A 26,266-nucleotide genomic window follows, 5' to 3' on the forward strand; every position below is an offset into this window, starting at 1 on the left:
TCGGACCGGGCTTCAAACCACTTTGAAAAACTGGATTTCTACGTAACCTATGGAGGTATTGTGGCAGAGATTTGTCATTTACTTTAAAAGCAAAACAAAAAGATTTTACCTCAACTCCACCTGTCCTGGAACGACAGACACCCTCCTCGTTAGGTGGAGATTGACCTTTCACCAGGGCTGGCAGTGTTTTGGTATTTTATTAGGATCCCCATTAGCTGTTGCAAAAGCAGCAGCTACTCTTCCTGGGGTCCACACAAAACATGAAACATAATACAGAACATCAATAGACAAGAACAGCTCAAGGACAGAACTACATACATGGAAGGACTGCGCTTCAATGGGAAAGCCATCATCACCCATGCAAAGTGTGGCGCAGACTACATTGGAGACCAGTAAGTGCAAGTTTTTATATTGGTTGACTGGAAAATATGGTCAGGAAAAATGGACAAGAATTGTGTATGTCAACAGATCCACAGAGATTAATCCAAGGCATGTTTTGGACAAGGCTCAGGTGTGAGGAGAGCGGATTGTAAATATTTTTTTTAAGTGCTTGGGCCCTAAAGTAACATGCACCCTAAAGCAGAGTTATGTATCGGAAAAGTGCATAGGCTAATCTGGTCACTGTTCCCAAAGTGGACGTCAGCAGTGTGAATTCTGTATTAATATCAGATTGTATTAGAGCAAATAACTGGCAATCTCTATATAGATCTAGCATCAACTCCATGCTTCAATGTCCAGAACTTCAAGTTTCTACACAGCCCTGGATATGACTTGTCCATTGTAGACAGTATTTATTTGTTTATTCTAGACCTGTCCTCAACATGTATAAATATCTACAGTATTTTCATAGTTGTGCAATATGTTTTTTAATAAACTTGAAACTTGAGGTTTTCATAAGGACAGTGCTATGAACGTCGCCCAGCTGGCAAACCATTGTGTCGCCCATGTCTCGAACGCAGACCACAGTAAATGACGAGAAGGGGCGGAGACATACCAGGGCACGAACATTAAGTACCTTGGCACCGAGGCCCACAACTCCTGTATATTTTACATGATTGTCAACTTCCAGACTGCGCTGAATTCACCCACTGGCCCCTCCGGGTTCAGCAAAGTGGAACATTGCAAAAAAAGTGACTTCAATACTGATACTCCATCTATCATTGTAAGTACTAGCTTGTTACAGAGTAAGAAGTTGTTACATTGGGGAATGCCTGTATAATAAGTGTGGTATGGCCAAGTGTATGATGAAATATACATTGAAGAGTTGTTTCCTTTGCAAACATGACAATTCTATCTGCAACGCACTGAAAGGTCAAACTAAAAGGAGGCAAAAGTTTCCAGAGGAGAAGTTAACACCCTGTGCTTAGTGTGCAAAATCCATGTTCTCTCTCTCTCCCCTCTCCCCCTCCCCCTTTCTACCCTCTACCAGTGGCGGTAGATTCCATTTAAGATGGGGGAATAATTTTTTTAATGAGCATGGCCTTATTTATATTACAGCATATTGGATGACTGTCATTCATATTCCATTCACCCAGTTCAATGTAATAGCGATAGGTTTAGGCTACTACATGATACTAACATTTTCCCTATACCCATCATGAGGTTGCTATAACCTAGCCTATGAATAAGAGTTTACAACGTAGGTGCACACAGGTCGAGAGACAAATTTGAGGTGATAGACACATGGACTGACGGTGACGTTCAATACCGCCTTGCACACTCTTGCCTGCATCTAGCTGATATAGGGTGTAATCCTTAGTCCAACAGTTTCTATTGGACAAATTCAGGTAGGTTTTTCCCTGTTTTGTTCCGTATAAGAAATGTTTTTTCAACAGAATCAGAGGAATGAATACACCCCTAATCACGCATAAACACAGTTCACTTTCATAGCAGCCACGTTGTATTCCTTCTCGCATGCGCACTCCTCATATCAACTCTTCCCTTCACTGGTGGACTTCAATGCACAACACATCAGCGGTATGTGACCAGACAGAAAAAAACATTCCAAGCCAAACCGCTACACACAGCCTACATCGTTGTCACCATATTAGCTAAAGTAATGTCATAGTCAGCATAGCTAATAGAACTAACGCGTTAGTAAACCCGCTACAATCCTGCAGTAACGTTACAGTGTATTGACTGTGCACTGTAACGTTACTGCATGATTGTATTGGGTTTACTAAGGCGTAAGCAGTTACACCGGTGGCAATAAATTAGTCAAACCAAAAGTTTACCTTGACTTGGAAGAGTTCCAGTGTTGTGTTGGATAGTCATAGCCAGCTAGCTAACATAGCAACATTCTGTTTGAGCAGGGTGTTTCAGTTGGCTGAACTAGCTAGCTGCATTTGCTAGCCTAGTAGGTGAAAGTGAAAACAAATTGCTCACTATCTCTTGTCTCTCCTTCATTTTGGAAGACTGTTCAACTATTGTCTTTCTCTCTCTTTGAGTCAACATCACATGTTATGCACTGCAGAGCTAGCTAGCTGTTGCTTATGCTTTCAGTACTAGATTCATTCTCTGATCCTTTCATTGGGTGGACAATATGTCAGTTCATGCTGCAAGAACTCTGATAGATTTGAGGACGTCCTCCAGAAGTTGTCATAATTACTGTGTAAGTCTATGGAAGGGGGTGAGAACCATGAGCCTCCTAGGTTTTGTGTTGAAGTCAATGTACCCAGAGGAGGACGGAAGCTAGCTGTCCTGCGGCTACACCATGGTGCTACCCTACAGAGTGCTGAGGAGGCTACTGAAGACCTTTGCAAAATAGTGTTTTAATCAGTTATTTGGTGACGTGATTATATTTACTTTAGTTTTATCTAAAAATAATAACTTATTTAATGTTTTAAATTTATTTTTATGAAATTCACTGAGGATGGTCCTCCCCTTCCTCTAAGGAGCCTCCACTGCTCTCTACCCCATCTTTCCCTCAGGTATAGTGCTGATGCACGGTGCGGTTGAGGTGAGCCGTTCAGCCACCCTGGTTCTGCTGGAACAGAACCTGATGCTGAAACATCCACCCGGTGGATGCCATCTGTGCCGTGAAGGACAACAATGGTGTGATCCCCAACAATGGTGTGATCCCCTCAGACAGCTCATCAACTTCAACACCAAACTGTATGGCTGCCTCTGCAAAACTTACTACACCTAGAAGTCTCTGATTATATCAGGTTCTCTTTAATTTTATTTGAGCATAAACCTTTCTACATTGTCAACATTGTTGGTATAGGGTATGTGGGAGACTTGCATTCTACACTAAACAAAAATATAAACGCAACATGTAAAGTGTTTCATGAGCTGAAATCAAAGATATGTACAAAAAGCTTATTTCTCTCTCTAATTCTCTCAAATTTTGTGCACAAATTTGTTTACATCCCTGTTAATGAGAATTTCTCCTTTGCCAAGATAATCCATCCACCTGACAAGTATGGCATATCAAGAAGCTGATTAAACAGCATGATCATTACACATGTGCGCCTTGTGCTGGGGACAATAAAAGGCCAGATGTTTTAAGGGAGCGTGCCATTGGCATGCTGACTGCAGGAATGTCCACCAGAGATGTTGCCAGAGAATTTAATGTTCATTTCTCTACCATAAGCAGCCTCCAACGTCATTTTAGAGAATTTGGCAGTACGTCCAACCGGCCTCACAACCACAGACCACGAGTATGGCGTCGTGTGGGTGAGCGGTTTGCTGATGTCAACGTTGTGAACAGAGTGCCCCACGGTGGCGGTAAGGTTATGGTATGGGCAGACATAAGCTACGTACAATGAACACAATTGTATTTTATCGATGGCAATTTGAATGCACAGAAATACTGTGACGAGATCTTCAGACCCATTGTGAGGCCCATTTCTTTTAAGGTATCTGTGACCAACAGATGCATATCTGTATTCCCAGTCATGTGAAATCTATAGATTAGGGCCTAATGAATGTATTTCAGTTGTCTGATTTCCTCATATGTAACTAAGTAAAATCTTTGAAATTGTTGCATTTTGTGTTTATAGTTTTGTTCAGTATAGTTCCCACTATTCAAAGTTCAGCAGAGAAAGTTATTTTCCTAACACTGTCTGGCTGTATAATTATTTGTACATCAATCAAATTTCAATCAAATATATTTATAAAGCCATTTTTATATCAGTAGATGTCACAAAGTGCTATACAGAAACTCAGCCTAAAAACCCCAAACAGCAAGCAATGCACTGTGGCTAGGAAAAACTCCCTAGAAAGGCAGAAACCGGGAGAGAAACCAGGCTCTGATGGCTGTGCCAGGTGGAGATAGTACATGGCCATTAAGGCCAGATTATTCTTCAAGATGTTCAAACGATCATAGATGACCAGCAGGGTCATTCAGAGGTCGAGACAGCAGATGCAGTAGAGAGAGAGTCAAAAACACATCTGATGAACAGGTCAGGGTTCCATAGCAAAAGGCAGAACAGTTGAACCTCCCTTTAGAGGTCTGAGACATCACTGATGGTTTGGAGGTCTGAGAAATCTGTCTTATAGGGAAGTCAGTAAAAATATGAAAGAGGGTGAAAAGCTTCAAGTTTCTCGGCGTGCACATCACTGACAACCTGTACCCTGCCCTGAACTTTAGTCACTGTTACTACCTGGCTACCACCCGGTATTCAGCCCTGCACCTTAGAGACTGCTTCCCTATGTACATAGTCATTGAAACTGGTCACTTTAATAATGTTTACATATTGTTTTACCCACTTCATATTAGAGCCCTTTTACGGGCATGCCCGCGAGGTTCAGGCCCTACCCTACCCTGGCCCAATTTGCTTCTGCTAAATGTAAGACCTGGAATGACCGAAATCAAAAATAACTTTCTCTGTTGGAGAGGAGCAGCTAATGTAGAGGAGCACCGAGCTGTGCGCTCTGCATGGCGGCTCTGAGTCTGTGAGTATCCATAGCAATGGCTCCACTTGGGCTGCTCTGCTCAATAAAGAGACAAGAGAGCTGTTAGCTACTTTTCGTCACTCAATTCCGACAAAATTCAAGGAACCTTATTCTTTTCTGTGAAATAATCTCTGTCTTATATTTGACGAGGTTGAAGCTCGTTTGACACCATGTTATGATCTTAGTCAGATATGACTGTACTGCATAGCAGAGCACGAGCAAATGGCTCAGCTTCAAAATGTTTATGAACAATTTAGTGATACCCAAGCCCTGACCATACCCTAGTTATTGATGAAAAAACAGGCCCTACCTGGTCCTAACCCGATGTATAATGTCGGGGCCCATCGGGCTTGGGTCGGGTATTGCAGCAGACAACCACATCGGGTTCCACCCCTATCCGCTAAAAACAAGAAGCGGCTCCAGTGGGCACGCGATCATCAACCCTGGACAATTAAGAAGTGGAGAAACATTGCCTGGAACATGACAGCGAGTTCACTTTACTTGAGTGGCCTGCGCATTCCCCAGACCTCAACCCAATCTTTGGGATGAGATGGAAAGGACTGCTCACAGCATAAATGTACCGCCATCCAATCTGCCATCGCTTCAACATGGACCAACATACCTGTGGAACTTTTCCCGACACCTTGTAGAATTCCACAAAGAATGTAAGGAATTTCTGGAGGCAAAGTATCCTGTACTAGATGGGTCTCCCTAAAAAACTGTCCACTGAGGGTATACTAAGTATACCAAACATTAGGAACACCTTCCTAATATTGAGTTGCAGCCCCTGCCTTTTGCCCTCAGAACAGCTTCAATTCTTTGCGGCACGGACTCTACAAGGTGTCGAAAGCGTTCCACAGGGCTGCTGGCCCATGTTGATTTCAATGCGTCCCACAGTTGTATCAAGTTGGCTGAATGTTCTTTGTGTGGTGGACCATTTTTGATATACACAGGAAACGGTTGAGCTTGAACAATCCAGCAGCATTGCAGTTCTTGACACAAACCGGTGCACCTGGCACCTACTGCCATACCCCATTCAAAGGCACTTAAATCTTTTGCCTTGCCCATTCACCCTCTGAATGGCACACACACACAATCCATGTCTCAATTGTCTCAAGGCTTACAAATCCTTCTTTAACCCATCTCCACCCCATTCATCTACACTGATTTGAAGTGGATTTTAACAAGTGACATCAGTAAGGGGTCATAGCTTTCACATGGATTCACCTGGTCAGTCTGTCATTTAAAGAGCAGGTGGCCTTAATGTACCAGTGTATATTTATATTCCGTACTCTGACATTGCTCGTTCTAATATTTCTTCATTCCTTTTTTTTTGTTGTCTATTTTTAGGTGTTACTGTACTGTTGGAGCTAGGAACATAAGCATTTTGCTACACCCACGATAACATCTGCAAAATATGTGTTGCCTCCAATACAATTTTATTTTGATTTGAAGTATACAGAGTCAGGGGAAAGTGGAGTGGTGCCCATCAGGCACCACTCTACTTCCCCCAATATAAAGTTATATGCATTCATACTCACTGTTGAAACAACAAAGAGGAATTCGGCCATTTTGTATCCCAAACTTTGTCTCCCAAGAGGTCTATACCAATATTACATCAAAATAACTGGTTGAACATTAGCAGCCCGTAGCTGTGCATGGCTGATCCAAAATGTGATTTCTCAAAACTTAACCTTTACAGCTTTCCATCAGTGTCTGTTCTCCTCTCCAACAGGTAGAAATGGAGAAATGTCCTGTAGAAATGTCCTGTATTTTGTTTTTATGTGATTGCAAACCAAATGTATCTGATATAGAATGATCTTTCGTATCGTCTGAGATTCCTAAAGATTGGAAAGCAGCCATGGTCACCCCCCTCTTCAAAGGGGGAGACAATCTAGACCCGAAATGTTACAGACCTATACCATCCTGCCCTGCCTTTCTAAAGTCTTCGAAAGCCAAGTGAACAAACAGATCACCGACCATTTCGAATCCCACTGTACCTTCTCCACTATGCAATCTGGTTTCAGAGCTGGTCACGGGTGTACCTCATCCACGCTCAAGGTCCTAAACGATATCATAACCGCCATCGATAAAAGACAGTACTGTGCAGCCGTCTTCATCTTATCGGCAGACTCAACAGCCTTGGTTTCTCAAATGACTGCCTCGCCTGGTTCACTAACTACTTCTCAGATAGAGTTCAGTGTGTGAAATTGGAGGGCCTGTTTTCCGGACCTCTGGCAATCTCTATGGGGGTGCCACAGGGTTCAATTCTCGGGCTGACTCTTTTCTCTATATATCAATGATGTCGCTCTTGCTGCGGATGATTCTTTGATCCACCTCTATGCAGACGACACCATTCTGTATACATCTGGCCCTTCTTTGGACACTGTGTTAACAAACCTGCAAACGAGCTTCAACGCCAAACAACACTCCTTCCGGGGCCTCCAACTGCTCCTAAATGCTAGTAAAACTAAATGCATGCTCTTCAACCGATCGCTGCCCGCACCCACCCGCCCGACTAGCATAATTACTCTGGACGGTTCCGACTTAGAATATGTGGACAACTATAAATACCTAGGTGTCTGGCTAGACTGTAAACTCTCCTTCCAGACTCACATTAAGCATCTCCAATCCAAAATTAAATCTAGAATCGGCTTCCTATTTCGCAACAAAGCCTCCTTCACTCATGCTGCCAAACATACCCTCGTAAAACTGACTATCCTACCGATCCTTGACTTCAGCGATGTAATTTACAAAATAGCCTCCAACACTCTACTCAACAAATTGGATGCAGTCTATCACAGTGCCATCTGTTTTGTCACCAAAGCCCCATATACTACCCACCACTGCAACCTGTATGCTCTCGTTGGCTGGTACTCGCTACATATTCGTCGCCAAACCCACTGGCTCCAGGTCATCTATTAGTATTTGCTAGGTAAAGCTCTGCCTTATCTCAGCTCACTGAACACCATATCAACACCCACCTGTAGCACGCGCTCCAGCAGGTATATTTCACTGGTCATTCCCAAAGCCAACACCTCCTTTGGCCACCTTTCCTTCCAGTTCTCTGCTGCCAATGACTGGAACGAATTGCAAAAATCACTGAAGTTGGAGACTTAAATCTCCCTCACTAACTTTAAGCGTCAGCTGTCAGAGCAGCTTACCGATCGCTGCAGCTGTACACAGCCCATCTGTAAATAGCCCATCCAACCAACCAACTACCTACCTCATCCCCATATTTGTTTTTCTGCTCTTTTGCACACCAGTATTTCTACTTGTACATCCTCATCTGCACATATATCACTCCAGTGTAAATTGCTAAATTGTAATTACTTCGCCACTATTGGCCTATTTATCTCCTTACTTCATTTGCACACACTGTATACAGATTTTTTTATTGTGTTATTGACTGTACGATTGTTTATCCCATGTGTAACTCTGTGTTGTTTTTGTCGCACTGCTTTGCTTTGTCCTTCCAGGTCGCAGTTGTAAATGAGAACTTGTTCTCAATTGGCCTACCTGGTTAAATAAAGGTTAAATATAATTTTTTTGATTGATCTATCCTGCAGCCTGCTGTTCATCGGAGGTTAATCAAATCTGTAGATGTCAGACTTTGCCAGGGTGGCAGAGATCTTTTACATGTTAGAGGCGCTGCTGAGCAAAGCTGGCTTGTCTGTCTAATGCTCTTTTTGCCTCTTTGTCCATTTTGATTGTCTGTCTGTTTACCATCAGTAAACATCTTACATGCTCCAAACACTCTTTAATAGACTTATGTGTTCTCCTGTTTCAGGCCAATGAGGCTGGAGATTCCTTCCCTATCTGGGGCACATGTCTGTGGATGCAGCTGTTGACTTTTCTAATGGCTATAGAGAACCTGCTGACCAAACCCACAGCTGAGAAGATGGCCCTGCCCCTGAACCTCACCACAGGTATGGCCCAGTCCTTTCACACCTCTATAGGGGAGTCAAGTGCTAGGGATAAGGTCAAGGTATACAGTTTGGGACTTGGTCTGAAGACTTCCACATACTGCACATTTTAAAATCCACCACTGGAGGGCAGGGAATACAAGCTTCAAGTTTAGAGATCCTCCTGATCAAGACAGAACAAAGAGTAGTCTTATGCCAGGATCTCAGTGAAGCTCGAGATAAACTACACCCTGACAACTCCCAACACTCATTGCAAAACAGTTTCCATCTTCATAGAGTGCATTTATGCTTCTTCTGGGCTGATTCGAGAGGACTGATGAATTCTCTCCCCATGGTTGCAATTCAAAAAATATATTTGAATGTTTTGTTCCCCTTTCCCCGCAGAAGCCCATTCCAGTCGAATGTACAAGGGGTTCCCCAGTGATGTCAGATAGGCATTATCCCAAGAAGCTTTAACAGAGAATGTTCACCATTATGGAGTGACCATGAAGGTGTAATCAGACTTTAAATGAATACTTTTTCTTAGTATCTCTTTTGAATACAATATGACTGGTTTTGACTATCAACTCCCCTGCTTATGGCCTTTTCTTACAGACATTCAAGGAAAATGAGAACCTGCAACATTTCTTGTCCACAAACAAGGCTAAGAATGGTGCCATCTTTGTCTCAACCATAGAAGGGAATCAACTACAAGTACAACTACAGTTTTTTAAATAGGCCTTTAACAGATCATACATAGTTTTTTTTTAGATAAAGCAATGTAAATCAATGTGGGCTGCATAATCTGTACGAACTATGCTGCACAAATGAATTGTTAGTATTACAATATAATAGTTTTATAATAGTGTAATAACAGTATTGCTCTAATGGCTCACCAGGAAGGACATCTAAAGGAATGAGCATAAGCAGCCAGGTCACCTGTGATACAAATCAGTATTTGACCTACATCTATGTCTGAGGACGTCGGGAGATGATGTCGAATCATTGCCACTAGGGGCAACAGTGAGCGCTGTTACCTTCAAATAGTTTCCGGTTTTGCTCGGGCATTGTGTATGGCGGATGGGCGTAAGCATCTGCCTCTGATTCCAAAGGTTGCAAGTTTGAATCCAGCAATAGAAAGTTGTTTTTGATATTTTTGTTTTAAGCTTATCCCAAACCTTAACCCTTACCTTAACCATGCGGAGTCAATGCCTAACCTCAAGATTTCAGAGTTAGTGCCTAAACTTAACCTTAAACACTTTGAAATTTGACGTTTGAGAAACATGGATGAACGTCTAATTCTGACGTGAGACAGGGAGAGCTTGTTAGTCGTAAGGTAATGTGAGCTCCTGTGTTGAGTTTGGAGTGTGTTTCTTCCAGGGAGGACTTACCCATTCTATGGGATCCAGTGTCATCCTGAGGTTAACCGTTTCCAGTGGGACCCCAACCTAAACTTCCCCCACTCCTCAGACGCTGTACGCGTGGCCTCCTTCTTCAATGAAGGTGGGTAATCACACCTAATGAAGTTGAATCGTTGTGTCCTTTACAGTCAGCCAAATACAGTGTATTGCACATGTTATTTCACGAGAGTGTAGTGTTATCTTGTGAGGTATAGTAAATTGCAACATTTTCGCCTTTTGATGCACAATAAAGTTCTATTCTATGTTAAAGGAAGGAGAAATTTGCATCACACTCGACCAGCCTGAGGAAGATGCCATGTCGCTCATATACAACTTCACACCAACCTACCCTGGCAACTTCACTGGATAAGAGCAGATCTACTTCAACAAATGTTGTTGTTCTTCCCTCACAACTGTATCATTAATCTAAATGTTACGGGATGTTATGAGAAGTTTACAGTGTGCACTAATTATAGGCTGTGACATGTTCATATCTAAAGTCAGCAAAAAAAGAAACGTCCCGTTTTCAGGACCCTGTCTTTCAAGGATAATTCGTAAAAATTCAAATAACTTCACAGATCTTCATTGTAAAGGGTTTAAACACTGTTTCCCATGCTTGTTCAAGGAACCATAAACAATTAATGAACATGCACCTGTGGAACGGTCGTTAAGACACTAACAGCTTATAGACGGTAGACAATTAAGGTCACAGTTATGAAAACTTAGGACACTAAAGAGGCTTTTCTACTGACTCTGAAAAACACCAAAAGAAAGATGCCCAGGGTCCCTGCGCCTTAGGTATGCTGCAAGGAGGCATGAGGACTGCAGATGTGGCCAGGGCAATATATTGCAATGTCCCTACTGTGAGACGCCTAAGACAGCGCTACAGGGAGACAGGACGGACAGCTGATCATCCTCGCAGTGGCAGACCACGTGTAACAACACCTGCACAGGATCGGTACATCCGAACATCACACCTGCGGGACAGGTACTGGATGGCAACAACAACTGCCCGAGATACACCAGGAACGCACAATCCCTCCATCAGTGCTCAGACTGTACACAATAGGCTGAGAAAGGCTGGACTGAGGGCTTATAGGCCTGTTGTAAGGCAGGTCCTCACCAGACATCACCGGCAACAACGTCGCCTTTGGGCACAAACCCACCGTCGCTGGACCAGACAGTACTGGCAAAAAGTGTTCTTCATTGATGAGTCACGGTTTTGTCTCACCAGGGGTGATGGTCGGATTCGCGTTTATCGTCGAAGGAATGAGCGTTACACTGAGGCCTGCACTCTGGAGCGGGATCGATTTGGAGGTGGAGGGTCCGTCATGGTCTGGGGCGGTGTGTCACAGCATCATCGGACTGAGCTTGTTGTCATTGGAGGCAATCTCAATGCTGTGTGTTACAGGGAAGACATCCTCCTCCCTCATGTGGTACCCTTCCGCAAGGCTCATCCTGACAGCATGACAATGCCACCAGCCATACTGCTCGTTCTGTGCATGATTTCCTGCGAGACAGGAATGTCAGTGTTCTGCCATGGCCAGCAAAGAGCCTGGATCTCAATCCCATTGAGTACGTCTGGGACCTGTTGGATCGGAGGGTGAGGGCTAGGGCCATTCCCCCCCAGAAATGTCTGGGAACTTGCAGATGCCTTGGTGAGAGTGTGGTAACATCTCACAGCAAGAACTGGCAAATCTATTGCAGTCCATGAGGAGATGCACTGCAGTACTTAATGCAGCTGGTGGTCACACCAGATACTGACTGTTACTTTTGATTTTGCCCCCCCCCCCCCCCCCTTTGTTCAGGGACATTATTCCATTTCTGTTAGTCACATGTCTGTGGAACTTGTTCAGTTTATGTCTCAGTTGTTGAATCTTGTTATGTTCATACAAATATTTACACGTTAAGTTTGCTGAAAATAAACACAGTTGACAGTGAGGATGTTTCTTTTTTTGCTGAGTTTAGTTTTAGAAGTGTTTATGGAAATTGTTATGATCACTTTTGTATTATCTGCATAATTGCACAACATGAAATTATGATTTTCCTGTAGGCTATATGAAGCCCTAGCCTCAGAACTTCACTCACTGCATGGTGGTTTGTTTCACTTATGGGAAGTAGGCCTACTTTGACATGAGATTGCTGTCGGCAGTAATTGATCTTAATGTTATGATTGCAACCTTCTCACACAATCTTATAACATTGCTGCGATCCCGTCACAACACAACGACGCCAACAGACGGGGTTCCAACCGTGGTTCCCAACCTGACCAGGGCATGTAGCGATTGGACCATCTTGATGTCTATCGCGTTTGATGTCTATCGCGGGGGGGGGGGGGGGGGGGGGGGAGGTGGTTCTCCACTCCACAGATGCTGTGTCAGATTGAAGACGCTTGGCGAAATATCCAATTCATGAAGGATAAATCACTGTAAACCTATTTAATTGAACTGGAGAAGGGTGAATTTATTTTCGTAGATGGCAACAACACCATCTCAATGATGAACTGCCGCGTAAATGGTTGCACCATTGAACTTTTTTTTTTTTTTACGCCAACGACATTACAGATAGCCGGCATTTAGCGCAATAGTGTGTTTTTATTGGATCTAGGTTCAAATTGTCTCTTTTTGCCTGAATACCGAATCATAAGGTGATTTGAAAACAGCCAACTGCAGATACGGATAGGCCCCACCGCCACTTCGCAATATAAACCGTTTGTTGATGAACACGAATCCATTCTCATCCAGGACCACCTCCTGTGCATTAATGCACCCGTTTCAGTGGTGTAACCGTGAGCGTTAATTTCATTATGTAGCCTATCACTGGGCATCTGATGTTGACCGAACTCTGTGTTTAATGCGAAGACCTAGGTATGCCACAATTATTTCAAGGGTTTATTAGACTATTTTGTAAAATCAGAAAAGAAACTGCATTCTATTTGGGGTAGACATTTGGATTTGACAATAATTAATGAGATTGCAATATTCTTTTGTAATACAAGGCACTGTCGTTTAAAAAAACATTGAATTAGCCTACGTTCCCTGGAACTGTGTAGACGTGCTCTCCCTTCCCTCCCACTCCCAGGCTTCCTCATGGTCCCAAAACCTTGTAATCTGGTTTGGAATGATTTTAGCAGCCTATTTTAAATTGTTGAAATTGAGTTAGGGTAATTGAAGCCCTGGTCCACAATAGGCTATTTGGGTCACAATGGAATCCTATGGCTTTCCAGTAGGATTGGTTACATTTAAATTGCAACATGTATGCAACATTTCTATGCAGAAATCGCTCCGCCATTTCCTGATTGTAGTTCACCTAATTTAAATGTATTTAAAAAAGCAAGCAAGTATAGTGTAGAGAATCATTGTACCATTTTAAACCGCTATGAAATATATTTTCCATAATCAAAGATATTGTATTTTCAGCCGTTTGAAGCTGGTGAACAAAACCGAAAGTAAAAGATGCAAAAATGAAATGTAAGAATGGAAAGCATAGAAATAGCACACAGAACAGATCTACTGCTTCTTAGACTTGCTTTCCATGAGAATGACACAGTGACAGTCAGTGCCATTTAAGATGAGGGAGGATGATTTTTCTTTTCATGAGCATGGCCTTATTTCTATTACAGCATATTGGATGACTCTCATTCATATTCCATTCACCCAGTTCAATATAACAGCGATAGGTTTAGGCTACTACATGAAAGTTTACAATGTAGGTGCACACAGGTCGACAGACAAATTTGAGGTCACAGACAGTGACGCATGGACAAACCGTGACATTCAATACCGCCTTGCACACTTTTGCCTGCATCTAGCTGATATAGGGTGTAATCATTAGTCCAACAGTTGCAAACAAGTTTTTATTGGACAAATTCAGGTATGTTTATCCCTGTTTTGTTCCGTTTGCTTCTGTTTTAAAAACATTTTTTAAATAGAATCGGCGGAATGAATACACCCCTGATCAAGCGTAAACACAGTTCACTTTCATAGCAGCCATGTTGTATTCCTTGTCGCATCTATGCACTCTCCCCCTCTCACCTCTTCCTTTCACTGGTGGACTTTGATGCACAACACATCAGCTGTATGTGACCAGGCTAAACCGCTACACACAGCCTACATCATTGTCACCATATTTGCTAAAGTAACGTCATAGTCAGCATAGCTAATATAACTGACATGTTAGTAAACCTGCTACAATCTTGCAGTAACGTTAGTATACAGTCAATAAGCAGTTACACCAGCGGGCCCCGGTGGCAATACATTAGCTTACCTTGACTTGGAAGAGTTCCAGTGTTGTGTTGGAAAGTCATAGGCAGCTAGCTAGCTAACATAGCATCCATCTATTTGAGCAGGGTGTTTCGATAGGCTAAACTAGCTAGCTGCATTTGCTAGCTAAGTAAGTGAAAGTTTAAAAAAAATGACTTTCTTGTTTCTCAATTTTGGAAGAAATGTGTTTGTTTAAAGCTGTTCAACTATTGTCTTTCTCTGAGTCAACTACTCACCACATTGTATACACTGCAGTGCTAGCTAGCTGTAGTTTATGCTTTCAGTACTAGATTAATTCTCTGAAACTTTGATTGGGTAGACAACATGTCAGTTTATGCTGAAAGAGCTCTGATAGGTTGGAGGAGGTCCTCCGGAAGTTACTGTGTAAGTCTATGGAAGGGGGGTGTATTGAAGTCAATGTATCCAGAGGAGGACGGAATCTAGCTGTCCTCTGGCTACACCATGGCGCAACCCTACAGAGTGCTGTTGAGGCTACTGAAGACCTTCTTTGCAAAATAGTGTGTTTTAATCAATTATTTGGTGGTGATTATATTTAGTATATTTTTTTAATGTTTTACAATTAAAATGTTTATGAAATTCACTGAGGGGGATGGTCCTCCCATTCCTTCTCTGAGGAGCCTCCACTGGAATGACTGATCTATAACTCACATTTCTATGTGAATTTGGTCAGGTCCCACAAAAGGTTACATATTGCAGCTCTAAACTGGTAGTCATTTTACATGTTTAATCAATCAATTATTTATTCACACACTCATATTGTATTTATGCAGTGCACTTGCTATCGACTAAAGCTCTTAGGGGGCCACTCAAGTTGGGTTTGACATGCTATTGCTTTTTCAATAATTAACCCCTTTATTATTTGTCATGTAATCTAATTGCTTTCTTATTAATGCTGTTTGCTTGCTTGTTCATGATCATTGCCACAGCTCTGCAACTTTCAGGTAATCTCCTTGATGTTTTAAGAATTAACTGTGGTGAAATTCAAAGTGGTTTGGTTGGAGAATGAAGATGCTTGGAATTCACACCTTTTATTCAGACTCTCACTGGTCCATCCAGTGTTTGGCTAGTTCAAGTATTTTTACATTTTTTCCATAAAATTATCTTTCTAATTTAATCATTTATAAAATATATAACTATATATTGGTGTGCACATGTTATTCTGAGATATCTTGACTTGGACTGAATGTCATGCCTAGTTGACCATTTTAAAATATATGTATATATTTTTTTACATGATTCTCATGTAAAGGCTCCGTCAGGGTGCACACTAAGAACATGTATGTCAGGCTCGTTTGGTCTGCTCTGAATATCATGCCAAACACTCCTGACAATATCAGAGTTGTTTCCCGTGGACTTGCCATGACTTTTCGTGACATTTACTGATTGAATTCCTGGAGGCGAAGTTCCACACTCAGTAAGAGCTCCAGTTAAGGCCTCTCTTCAGGACCCTATACAGTAAGAGGTATTGTATTAGCCTGGCTGACGTGACACACAGGGTACACGGCAAGAGAGAAGTCAGAGGATGTTGAGTTCGGTATCATCCAGACTAGTACTGGATCTCCAGAGCCATAATAACATGACAATGACAAAAGAGCTGGAAGGGGAAACAGACTGGCAAAGAGGCTAGTGTATCCTCATTCTGTAGGTCAGGAGATTAGAATTACATACAACGACAGGCCTACAATGCATCTGTGCACAACATGTTACATACGACCAGGAACGATAGGATACAGAAAAAACATATGCTATTAAATTGACTGATACCATTACACGTAGCTACTAGTATTCACCATCAGTGGCTTGTTAGAAATTCTAACATGCCCCCTAAATGAGAATAGTTATGATCGGAAGATTTCTAAGAGCAGGTCCAGAGGATGGAACTTTGACATCCACCATGTGTCTATGCTTGTGTCTGTATAGTGTCTAACATTTCCTCTACACAGACTGACCTGCGTTTTGGTTATTGGTGTTTGTTGTCGTCCATTTATTTTTCTTGAAAACCAGCAGCACAGACGAGTGCTTGTGTCCATATGAGCTGATTAATATTTGGATTGAAGCTTTGATTGTAGGAGGCAGCAGTACATACTTTGTGTCAGTGTAGTTCTTAAACCTCTCATGAAATGTACAAAAGTCATTACCACCCAGCACCCAAGCTTTTGCCGTTTATGAAAATGTTAATGGTGTCTTGCACACTTATGGCTCATTGAGAAATCCGCTCAGTTCAGAATGAGGACATTAGTGCCAACTAGGGCACAGTTCTAGATTTAGAATGTTAGAATAGAGGAGAAGTTCTGTTGGAGCAGGGGGACAGTTTTAGAATGAGACTGTTAAAGCAGAGTTCTCTCTGCATCCGCTGACTCTGGTGCCATGGCAATGGGGTGCCTCTGGAGAGTGGCAAAATAGGTCATTGGTCATGGGGGGCTCCTCTCATGAAACAGTAATTTAGCTAGTGTGTACACACACAGACTCTCACACACACACACAGAGAGAGAGGCATTCATATATGACCCACATTCAAGTCTGCGGAGGAGTCACAAGTGATGTTATCAACTGTGAACAGATATGAATACACAGACAAGAACACTATCTGTTTAGAGCTTTATCTCTCTCTGTCCCTCTCTTTCTCTCTCTTTACTCCCCCACCCCACCCTTCATGAAGCAACCTCTGATTATACACACACACACACACACACACACACACAGAGGGCCATTTCTAATATACATTCCCTAAACAGAGGAATAAGACCGTAGCCCTGTATTCACAGCTTTCTCTCTCCACACACACACACACACACACACACTAATGATATATCCTCTCATTCTCTGTTAGTAATGTGTGTGTGTCATCATTATTCATAGAGATGTAATGTACAACGGCTGGATGAGTCACTTTGTGTCTGTTCAGAACTAGAGCAACCTATAACTATCTCTCCAGTTTCTTACTGTTCCCTAACATTCTCCACGCTCCTTTGACATGTCCACACACGATGAGACTGCTATGACTACACAGAAACGTTGTCACGAGACTAACCAAAAACAAAGACAATCAACATGGTCTCGTTCACGAGACTAAGCCTAGTCCACCTAGAGTTCAGCTGTAGAGGAGATACTGGAGCTGGTGTACGAGTGAGTGAGTAAGGGAGTGTGTGGTGTGTGTGGAGGATTAGACAGACATCACATTGTCTGGTATTGATTGCTTCCAGCAGAGTCGAGTAATCTGACAGGAGAAAATAAACCTGAAACACCAAACCTTTCAGTAAATGAAGGATCGCCTCTCATTCTGAGTAAATGAAGCCAAGAGGCATGGATATTGATTCCAATCCATGGAAGTACTATGAGAGAGAGAGAGAGGGGGGTAGAGAGAGAGATTTCATTGTTGTATTCTTTCGTTGAAGAGTTATTCTAAATATCAGAGGTCAATTAGGTCAGTTAGGTCAATTAATCCAATTCAAGGAACAAAATGAAATCCCTGATTAATTAAACTGCTAAAACCGATTCTGCACACAATTAGGCTGAATGAATATTTACCTATTGCGTGATGTGAATTGAAGTGGCTCTAGTTCAGACTTGCAGACAGGGGTCATGTGACCTGGCTCACACAAAGACCTCTCTGTCAGCCTGTCCGTGTCTTATTCATTCTCCATGGTCAACCTTCCTCTCTCCCCCACAGTTACTCCTGTCTTCCCCTTCCTCCTGTCTAACTTCCCCACCTCTCACCCCGCTACCTTTTGAGCTGGTCATCGACTGGCTTGAATACTACATACAACACACACTTGAGAAGCTGCAGAGAACACACACACACACACACACACATGGGTGGACCAACCTTCTCTGCATGGATTTAATTGGTGAGAAGATGTGCATAAAAATATAATAAAGAAATTCTCATTACTTATTTCTATGTAGATGTGTGTCTTTGACGAGTAGGTGTGTAAGTAGTGAGGGGTTATTGTGAGGAATGGGGGCATTGTAAAGGTCTTTGTGTTTCTGTTAAAGGAAACCTCACTGTAGCAATTAAGGGGGAAAGGCCAGAGCACTTACCGGGCAAGCGCACTACATCCTCATTTGTTTTGAGCAAATTCATATCTTCCTTCATCCTCTTGACATTCATGTGTGCCAAGACTCATTTTTCATTGTTGATAAATCAGATAGTCAGATTGTATATTCACTTATTAACATGGTTTATTTTATGGCAAAACAAGAAAGGAATTTTAATTAATTGAGCAGCTTAAATTGCCTGTTTATCAATGACATTATCTCTTCTGTTCTCTGTTTTATCAAATGTCCTATTGTGAGTCTTAGACATCAGGTTATGCCTTGTATAAAATAGACCAGTTGCCTAGATACCACTGTGTTGCGTATTATCTATGTAGTTATGTAGCAAGTCTCTTAACTTTGCCTCCAATAAAAACTTGGTAGAAAAACCTTGTTTCAGTCTGGGAATGGAACAGCTCAAGGTCTACTGTACCATTATGGAGCGGAGATGTCTGGAAACTGTCACGTTTTAGCCATGATGTGTTTCATTGTAATTTATTTGAGAGACAGTAAGGTGTGTGCCTGTGTGTTTGTCTCTCTCTCTCTCTCTCTCTCTCTCTCTCTCTCTCTCTCTCTCTCTCTCTCTCTCTCTCTCTCTCTCTCTCTCTCTCTCTCTCTCTCTCTCTCTCTCTCTGTGTGTGTATCTGTGTGTGTGTATCTGTAGTTTCTCTGCTTGACTTGTATCAGAGGCGGACACAGCTGCAGCACTGGCGACCCTTAGCTGGGATGGCAGGTTCTTCCCAGTTGTGTGTGCGTAGGTAGTCTAAACCCTGCATTTATTCCCTCTTCGACATGCCTCTGAACTCTTGGCACTGTACATGTCGCCTCGTAATCCTTTTCACTGTGACTGTGCTGAAAGTGCTTCCATGTTCTCAACCCTGTTCCCACCCCCTGTGTAGGGTGCTTCTGTGGTCTGGGCCTGGTCTACTCCGACAAGTCGTGCACCATGCCTCCCATAACCTTCCAGGACCTGCCCCTCAACATCTACATGGTCATCTTTGGAACAGGCATCTTTGTCTTCATCCTCAGCCTCATCTTCTGCTGCTACTTCATCAGGTGAACTTTGTACAGAGGGGAATAGACTAGATCAGAATATAATAGTGGGTCAGAGAGCCTGTTGGCAGCAAACAGCAGATGGGGGTAAGAGTGGGAGGCCAGACATGTACACAGACATGCTGCAGCTGCACAGAGTGGTCCACATGCTCACCTCTGTGATACCTTTTCATAGAGAGAGAGAAGAAGAGAGAGTGAGAGAGAGCGGTGACAAGGTCACCAAGTGAATACAGGGGTGAGGAGAGAGAGAGTGACCTTTTCTTCTGTTGACAATGACCTCCCTGATTTGTAAGCCGAGGGGATGATTGTGTCCGAAGGACAGGAAATAAGGCGGCAGGAAGCTGCCTGCCACAGTGTAAGGAAAGACGTCACTGGAGCAAGGGGAGCAGGGTTCAACATAACGGTATTGTATTTTCTGTATTGTTTTATGGTGGAAGACTAAAGTATATTTGTGCACAACGTTTGAGAGAAATAAGATTTTTGTGCGTATGGAAAATTCTGGGATCTTTTATTTCAGCTCATGAAACATGGGACTAACACTTTACATGTTGCGTTTATATTTTTGTTCAGTGTAGTTCGTAGTTCTACACACCAGAGGAGAAAGGGAGGGAGAGAGGGTAGTCAATAAAGAAGTTTTGATATTGTTCTGAAAACTGTGTTAATACTTTTTGAGAAAGTGTGAGCGAAAAGACTGTTACTTAACTGCCATTTTTAATTTGAACTCATAAGAATTCTGATTGGGTATGTGATTCTCTGTATGGCCATGTAAATATTTACCTGTAGCTAACGGATCACATTGTCAAAGCCAAATTGTTTACCACACACACACACTTTTTCCAACTCAGATCTTTACCATTTAGTTAACTGTGTCTGTTATGATGGTTATTTTGTGGATCCTTGTCATGGCTGTGTTTTTTACACTGGTACACGTGCCTGCATGTAAACAGCCCAGCAAAACACTACAGCAGTTGTTTTGATCAGTTTATTGTTATTGTTGATTACTCTTAACATTGCGCCATATACAACAATGTGAGGATACTTGCTTTATATGCATGGAGTTATCCCAGGACTAAAATAATGTAGTGAACTGGGGGAAAGGGTGCATGAGGGGTCTTAGATATTTCTCAGGACCTAATTTACCTTCATGGCTAGAGTGTAAAGCCACACAGTCAAACCACAGGATGCATGGGCCAGTGTTTCAATCGGGAGTCCTACCCCGGCCAAACCCTAACCCGGACGACGCTGGGCCAATTGTGCGCCGCCCCCAATCATGGCCGGTTGTGATACAGCCTGGAATCGAACCAGGGCTGTAGTGATGCCTCTAGCACTGAGATGCAGTGCCTTGGACCGCTGTGCCACTCGGGAGCCCATCATTTGAAATGGAAACCAGTGTAATTAATTTTCGACCGGATGGGATTGAACCTTTACTGCTCCAACCAATAAAAGCACCAATAAAATAACAGTGATTGATTTGAGTTCTGTGTCTCTAGGGGACTGGGAATGCTTGTACAAAATACTATTGCTAATGATATACAGTAGGCCATCTCTAAATGGTTGGTCTTTGTGTGTTTGTTCGCCCACAGTAAACTACGACACCAAGCCCAGGGTGAGAGGTTTGGCTACAGAGAGGTTGTTTTAAAAGGAGATCCTAAGAAGTTGAATCTCCATGGGGTAAGAATACTATATCCACCTTATGCTATTGATTGTGAATAGGTATGATGAGGTTTGTCTAAATCTTAATAGAGGGACATAATCAAACATATATCTGATGCCACCTCAACCTCGACACCTCTCCACCTCTCTTCTCTCACCCTTTTTTTCTATCTCGCTCTCTCGCTCTCTCTTTCTGCCTACCCTTTTTTTCTGTCTCCTCTTTCTTCCCTTGCGCCACTCTCTGCCCCTCGTTCTCTTGTTCTCTGTCTCTTGCTTTCTAAACCTGTTCTATCCTGTCTCTCCTCTCCTCTGTCCGTGTCACTCTCACAGCAGACGTGTGCTGTCTGCCTGGAAGACTTCAAAGTCAAAGACGAGCTGGGTGTGTTGCCATGCCAACATGCCTTTCACAGGAAGTGAGTACCAAATTGGGAGGCAGGAGGTCAACATCCATTCATTTCTACAGTCAGCACACAGCTCTTGTGGGTTTTGAATGGAGTGAATCCACTGACATACCAACAGTTATTAAATGTTTCCAGGTCACAGGAAGACAGTACTTGCCTGACTAGACAGGTATCTCTGGTAACGATTGCTTTAGGGCAGGGATGGGCAACTGGCGGCCCGCCCCTTTTTGGAGGTCCCTCGGATCAATTTCCCTAAAATTTGGAACTCAGTCAGTATCAACATACTGTTGTGAGTTAGAATAGTAGAATACACAAGGTGAAATTTGGTTGTGCATCAGCAGTTTTTCTCTTCTTATGTCAGTCACTGACAGTCAGTCAATTAGCCCATGTCAGCTAACATTTTTTTGATTGCTAAGTTAGTTTAGCGGCCAGGTATTTGAACTTGTTATCATGGTCGAATTGCCGGCTGGGGGGCCCGCATTAATTTTTGTTTGTCAGTCTCACTCAGATATCATAAAAATGATGATGTGGGTACGCAGATCAGCGAGCAACTGCGGCCCCTCATAATAAGTTCAGATATTTTGTGGCCCCCACCGCCGTCAAAGTTGCCCATCCCTGCTTTAGTGTATCCCATTTCAAGCCCTTTGATGTGAAACATTGTTTTTATTTCTCAGATATTCTCTCTTTTTCTGGGATTCCCTTTGTGATGTAATTAATTACACGTCATTTTTCAAATGCACCCTTTGTGATGTCATCCATTAGACGGAATTTTACAGGTGCATTCCTGTGTGCAGCCTGGTCTCATAGACTAGACATAACATAGTAAATGTAAATCCGGGACACTCAAATTAGTATGATATGTTACGTTTAGTATGTTTACATAAGACAGATGGTTACTTAAGGAAAAAACGAACGTACGGTCGTTTGATGGGGGAGATTATACTTCGAACGTCTAGCAACCCAAAGGTTGCAAATTTGAAACTCATTACGGACAACTTTTTTAGCTAATTAGCAACTTTTCAACTACTTACTACTTTTTAGCTACTTTGCAACTACTTAGCATGTTAGCTAACCCTTCCCCTAACCCTAATATAACCTTTTTAGCTAACACTTCCCCTAACCTTAACTCTAACTCCTAAACTTAACCGTAACCTTAACCCTAACCCCTAACCCCTAGCCTAGCTAACATTAGCCAGATAGCTAACTTTAGTCACCTAGCTAGAATTCGTAAACATATCATACGTCTTGCAAATGTGTAACATATAGTAAGTTTTGCATATAGTAAGTTTTGCAAGTTTCGTAACATATAATACAAATTGTAATTCATCCGAAATACGTGATGGACGTCCACAAATGAATACTTATCATATTAAATTGAGTGTGTCGGATTTACATACAGAATAATATAAAATGGAACCAGGTTGCTCTGTGATGTCATCAATTATACTCAATATTATATATGTATCCTTTGTGATGTCGTCAATTGTACTGACTTTTGCAGATGTATCCTTTGTGATGTCAACAATTAGAATTACTTGTAATGTTTAACAAATTATACAATTTCGGTGTGTTTCTCAGGTGTCTGGTGAAATGGCTGGAGGTGCGCTGTGTGTGCCCCATGTGTAACAAACTTATCGCAGGACCCCCAGAACAGCGCCACAGCATAGGAACACTACTGGACGAACTGGTGTAACCATAGCATCCAGCACGGAGGGGGCTCTGCAAGCCGATGTAACCTAGCTCTAACAGGAAGAGAACACTGTTATCTGGTGTAACCTAGCAACCAACAGAAAGTGGACGCTGTTATCTGGTGTATCCTAGAAACCATCCACAGATTACTGTGAAATGGTGTAACCTAGCTACCACCTGGAGAGGACTATAAGAACTGCTGTTACCTAGCAACCAACACAGAGCTGCAGACAGGAGTCTACACCACACTCTGTCTAATCTTGTTCCCAGACACTTCCGCCTTAATGCACGAAGAGTCTGGTGGACCAAAGCATCAAACTTGGCTTTTGTTAGCAAATAGAAAGGCCAGGAGAAACTCCTAGCGCATAGGCATTGGCTTAATCTACCAACCAATCATCTCCCACAGCACCTTCCACCTAACCCTCTCTCGTACGTGTCTTCCATACGTGTCTTGCCTCCATTTGGAGTCACGCCACGCAGTCGTGTGATTCGCTCAAATTAAATGATGACTAATACTTTACTCAGTATGGTCACTCCTATAGAATTCTATGGTCACTCCCACTAAGGCCAACTTTGAATCATTGGTATCCCAGGCTTATTTGTGCTGTGTGCAATAGCATGGGGACGAGGTTTTACACTCTGTCTGACAGAATATCTCCATACCCACATGTCACTCTTTCTTTCTCTTTGTCTCTGACTGTCTAACTCTTCCTCTGTCTCGCTTTCCCCTTTCCTCTCACTCACCCTCTCTCCGCTCTTGTCTTTCTGCCACTCTCTGTCTTTCTTTCTCCCTCTCTTCTGTTGTCCTATTGCTCTTTCTCAACCTTCTCTCTTTCCGTCTCTTTCTCTCCCTTACTGCCTCAGAGTTGCACGCTAGTTCCAAAGTCAGAAAGAGGGAAAACCTCCAGACTCTCCAGTTGGGAGAGCGGAGGAACAGGCCGGTTGACATCAACGTGTGAAGACGAGTGGCACTATCAGAACCATGGGGTTGAGAAAACACACAGGGATGTTCTACCGGCATGTTGTGTGTGTTCTATGTCACACAGAGGAGTCTGTTTGGATCACTTGTTATAGTTCTTGTTCATAACATATGTATACCATGTTTGTTTTCTATTGTTGTACATGGCTCAAGGGAATGTGAATAATGTACATGACCCTCTCACAATTTCTTTTTTGGTTTAATGACAGAAACGTGTTATTTTTTCAGAATGTAGACGTTGATGTTTTGCACTCTAACACTCTGACAAGTTTTTAGGAAACCTATTACCATTCTACAGTACAGCAAATGTAGTTAAAGACTATTCTCAACAACATATTTGTGGCGCGCAGGTGGTTTGGTGAACCATGCGCACATGTTTTAGAACCACCTGAAGACTTGTTTTAGCTCCCAGCATTAACACCTAGGCTTTAGCTCTGTAGTCTATTGTGGACCTGAGATATGCAGACAGCCTGGTTTTGACACCTAGCCAATCACATGGATGGATTGAGACATCTAAGAAATCAAAGGCACTACATCTGCTGTTTTCTTTCGTATTACTGGTGTAGTAAAGCTGTAACGTGACTTTCATAAAGCAAAGGGTTCTTCACATTTCAGTAGAGTTTAGAGAGTTTCACTGTTTTTGTGTGATTCTATCTCAAGAATAACTCAGTCACATGGAATACATTGTATACTTTTTGAATAATATGTTTTTACATTTCTTGACGGTGGCGTTCAATGGCTCCTTTTCACACATTTCTGTGGAGTAATCTGTATTTTAAAACGGTTTTACCAGTTGAACACAGACCAAGTAAGCACTGCCTATATTGAGCACAAAAGCACATTAACACTCCCCTATAGTCTCTGTATTAAGAATGGACTGAATGAGTCATCGCTTTGTTTGATTGCACTTATGTAATGTGTGACTGTGCCACTGAAGTACAGCACAGTATTGACCATGGGATGAAGACAATTATAAACCCGGGTAGAGTTTATAGAGTTTGATTCCTGGATGCTGATTGGCTGAAACAGTATTTCAGCCATGTGTATATCAGACAATATGCCACGGGTATGACGCAAAAATAATTGTTTACTCTTCTAATTATGTTGGTAACCAGTTATTAATAGCAGTTACTGCCAAAGTCTGTTTGGGATATTACAACAAGAAACACTTTTTTTCCCCTCTCAGACATTGCACGCACGTTAGAACAGCAGAATATGTGCTGCAAAAAAATGTTGCACTCTGTTCGAAGCTCTCACCTCCGTTTCATCCACAAAACAAAAACAATAACAAAGGTGCCGGGGCGAACAGTGGCGCTGTTTCCCTGATGCGGATTCCATCTTTAAATATAGCACCCCCTACAGCACCTACAGAGATTTGCTTTTTTCCCACACCAGCCACATTCCACGTTTTTGGTGTGCATCAATAAATATGACTTTAATAAATGGAGGGGTTTCCCCTTCATCTCAGTTTGTTACTTTACAAGTTGTTTATGTCTTGACTATTTTGTGTGTGTGTGCGAGTGCATTTGTGTGTGGGAACTGAGCACCACCCTCTGGTAAAACCGAAGAGTAACATCTGAAGTCTTATTTCTGTAGGCCACTTGTGGTGACATGCAGCTCTGCTACTTTCCTATCCTACATGTCATCTCTAAATCTGAATATGTCTTTATTTGAGCAAAAACTCTTTAATAATGGTCTTATCAAAATTAAACAATAATCACTCTTGGACAAATATGTTTCATCCAGTAGAACTCAATTGGAATGTAGATACTGCATGTAAGTTTTCATCCCACATGATTATACAGCTACCAATTATCTAGTAAGAATTTTAGTATAGGGTGTCAGAATATTTGGAAGTCATTTTCCCATTTCCCACTACTAATTAGACTTCACAGTCAGAGAGACTGAATATTTAAAAAGGGGGGTTTCAAAATGAGGACAAGGAGTTTGAGATCTTAGAGATGGGAGC

At 42.4% G+C, this 26,266-nt stretch overlaps 1 protein-coding gene and 1 pseudogene across 1 annotated transcript; both read left to right on the plus strand.

Annotated features, from left to right (window-relative positions):
- Positions 1–318: 318 nt before the first annotated feature.
- LOC120051809 lies at positions 319–10,634 on the plus strand (annotated as a pseudogene).
- Positions 10,635–12,967: 2,333 nt separating this feature from the next.
- Positions 12,968–25,771, plus strand: LOC120055509 (RING finger protein 122-like). Its single transcript, XM_039003376.1, has 5 exons — positions 12,968–12,992; positions 19,422–19,578; positions 21,159–21,246; positions 21,559–21,641; positions 23,208–25,771. The coding sequence occupies exons 1-5, from the start codon at positions 12,968–12,970 to the stop codon at positions 23,320–23,322; spliced, it is 468 nt and encodes a 155-aa protein (XP_038859304.1). The 3' UTR covers positions 23,323–25,771.
- Positions 25,772–26,266: the final 495 nt, after the last annotated feature.

This window comes from Salvelinus namaycush, chromosome 1, assembly GCF_016432855.1.
Source record: "Salvelinus namaycush isolate Seneca chromosome 1, SaNama_1.0, whole genome shotgun sequence".
Classification (NCBI taxonomy): Eukaryota; Metazoa; Chordata; class Actinopteri; order Salmoniformes; family Salmonidae; genus Salvelinus; species Salvelinus namaycush.

Coding starts and splice junctions, on each gene's coding strand:
- LOC120055509 (XM_039003376.1), top strand. CDS start 12,968: ATGCACCCGTTTCAGTGGTGTAACC. Junction 19,579..21,158: donor TTCTGCTGCTACTTCATCAG/GTGAACTTTGTA, acceptor GTTCGCCCACAG/TAAACTACGACACCAAGCCC. Junction 21,247..21,558: donor AGAAGTTGAATCTCCATGGG/GTAAGAATACTA, acceptor TCACTCTCACAG/CAGACGTGTGCTGTCTGCCT.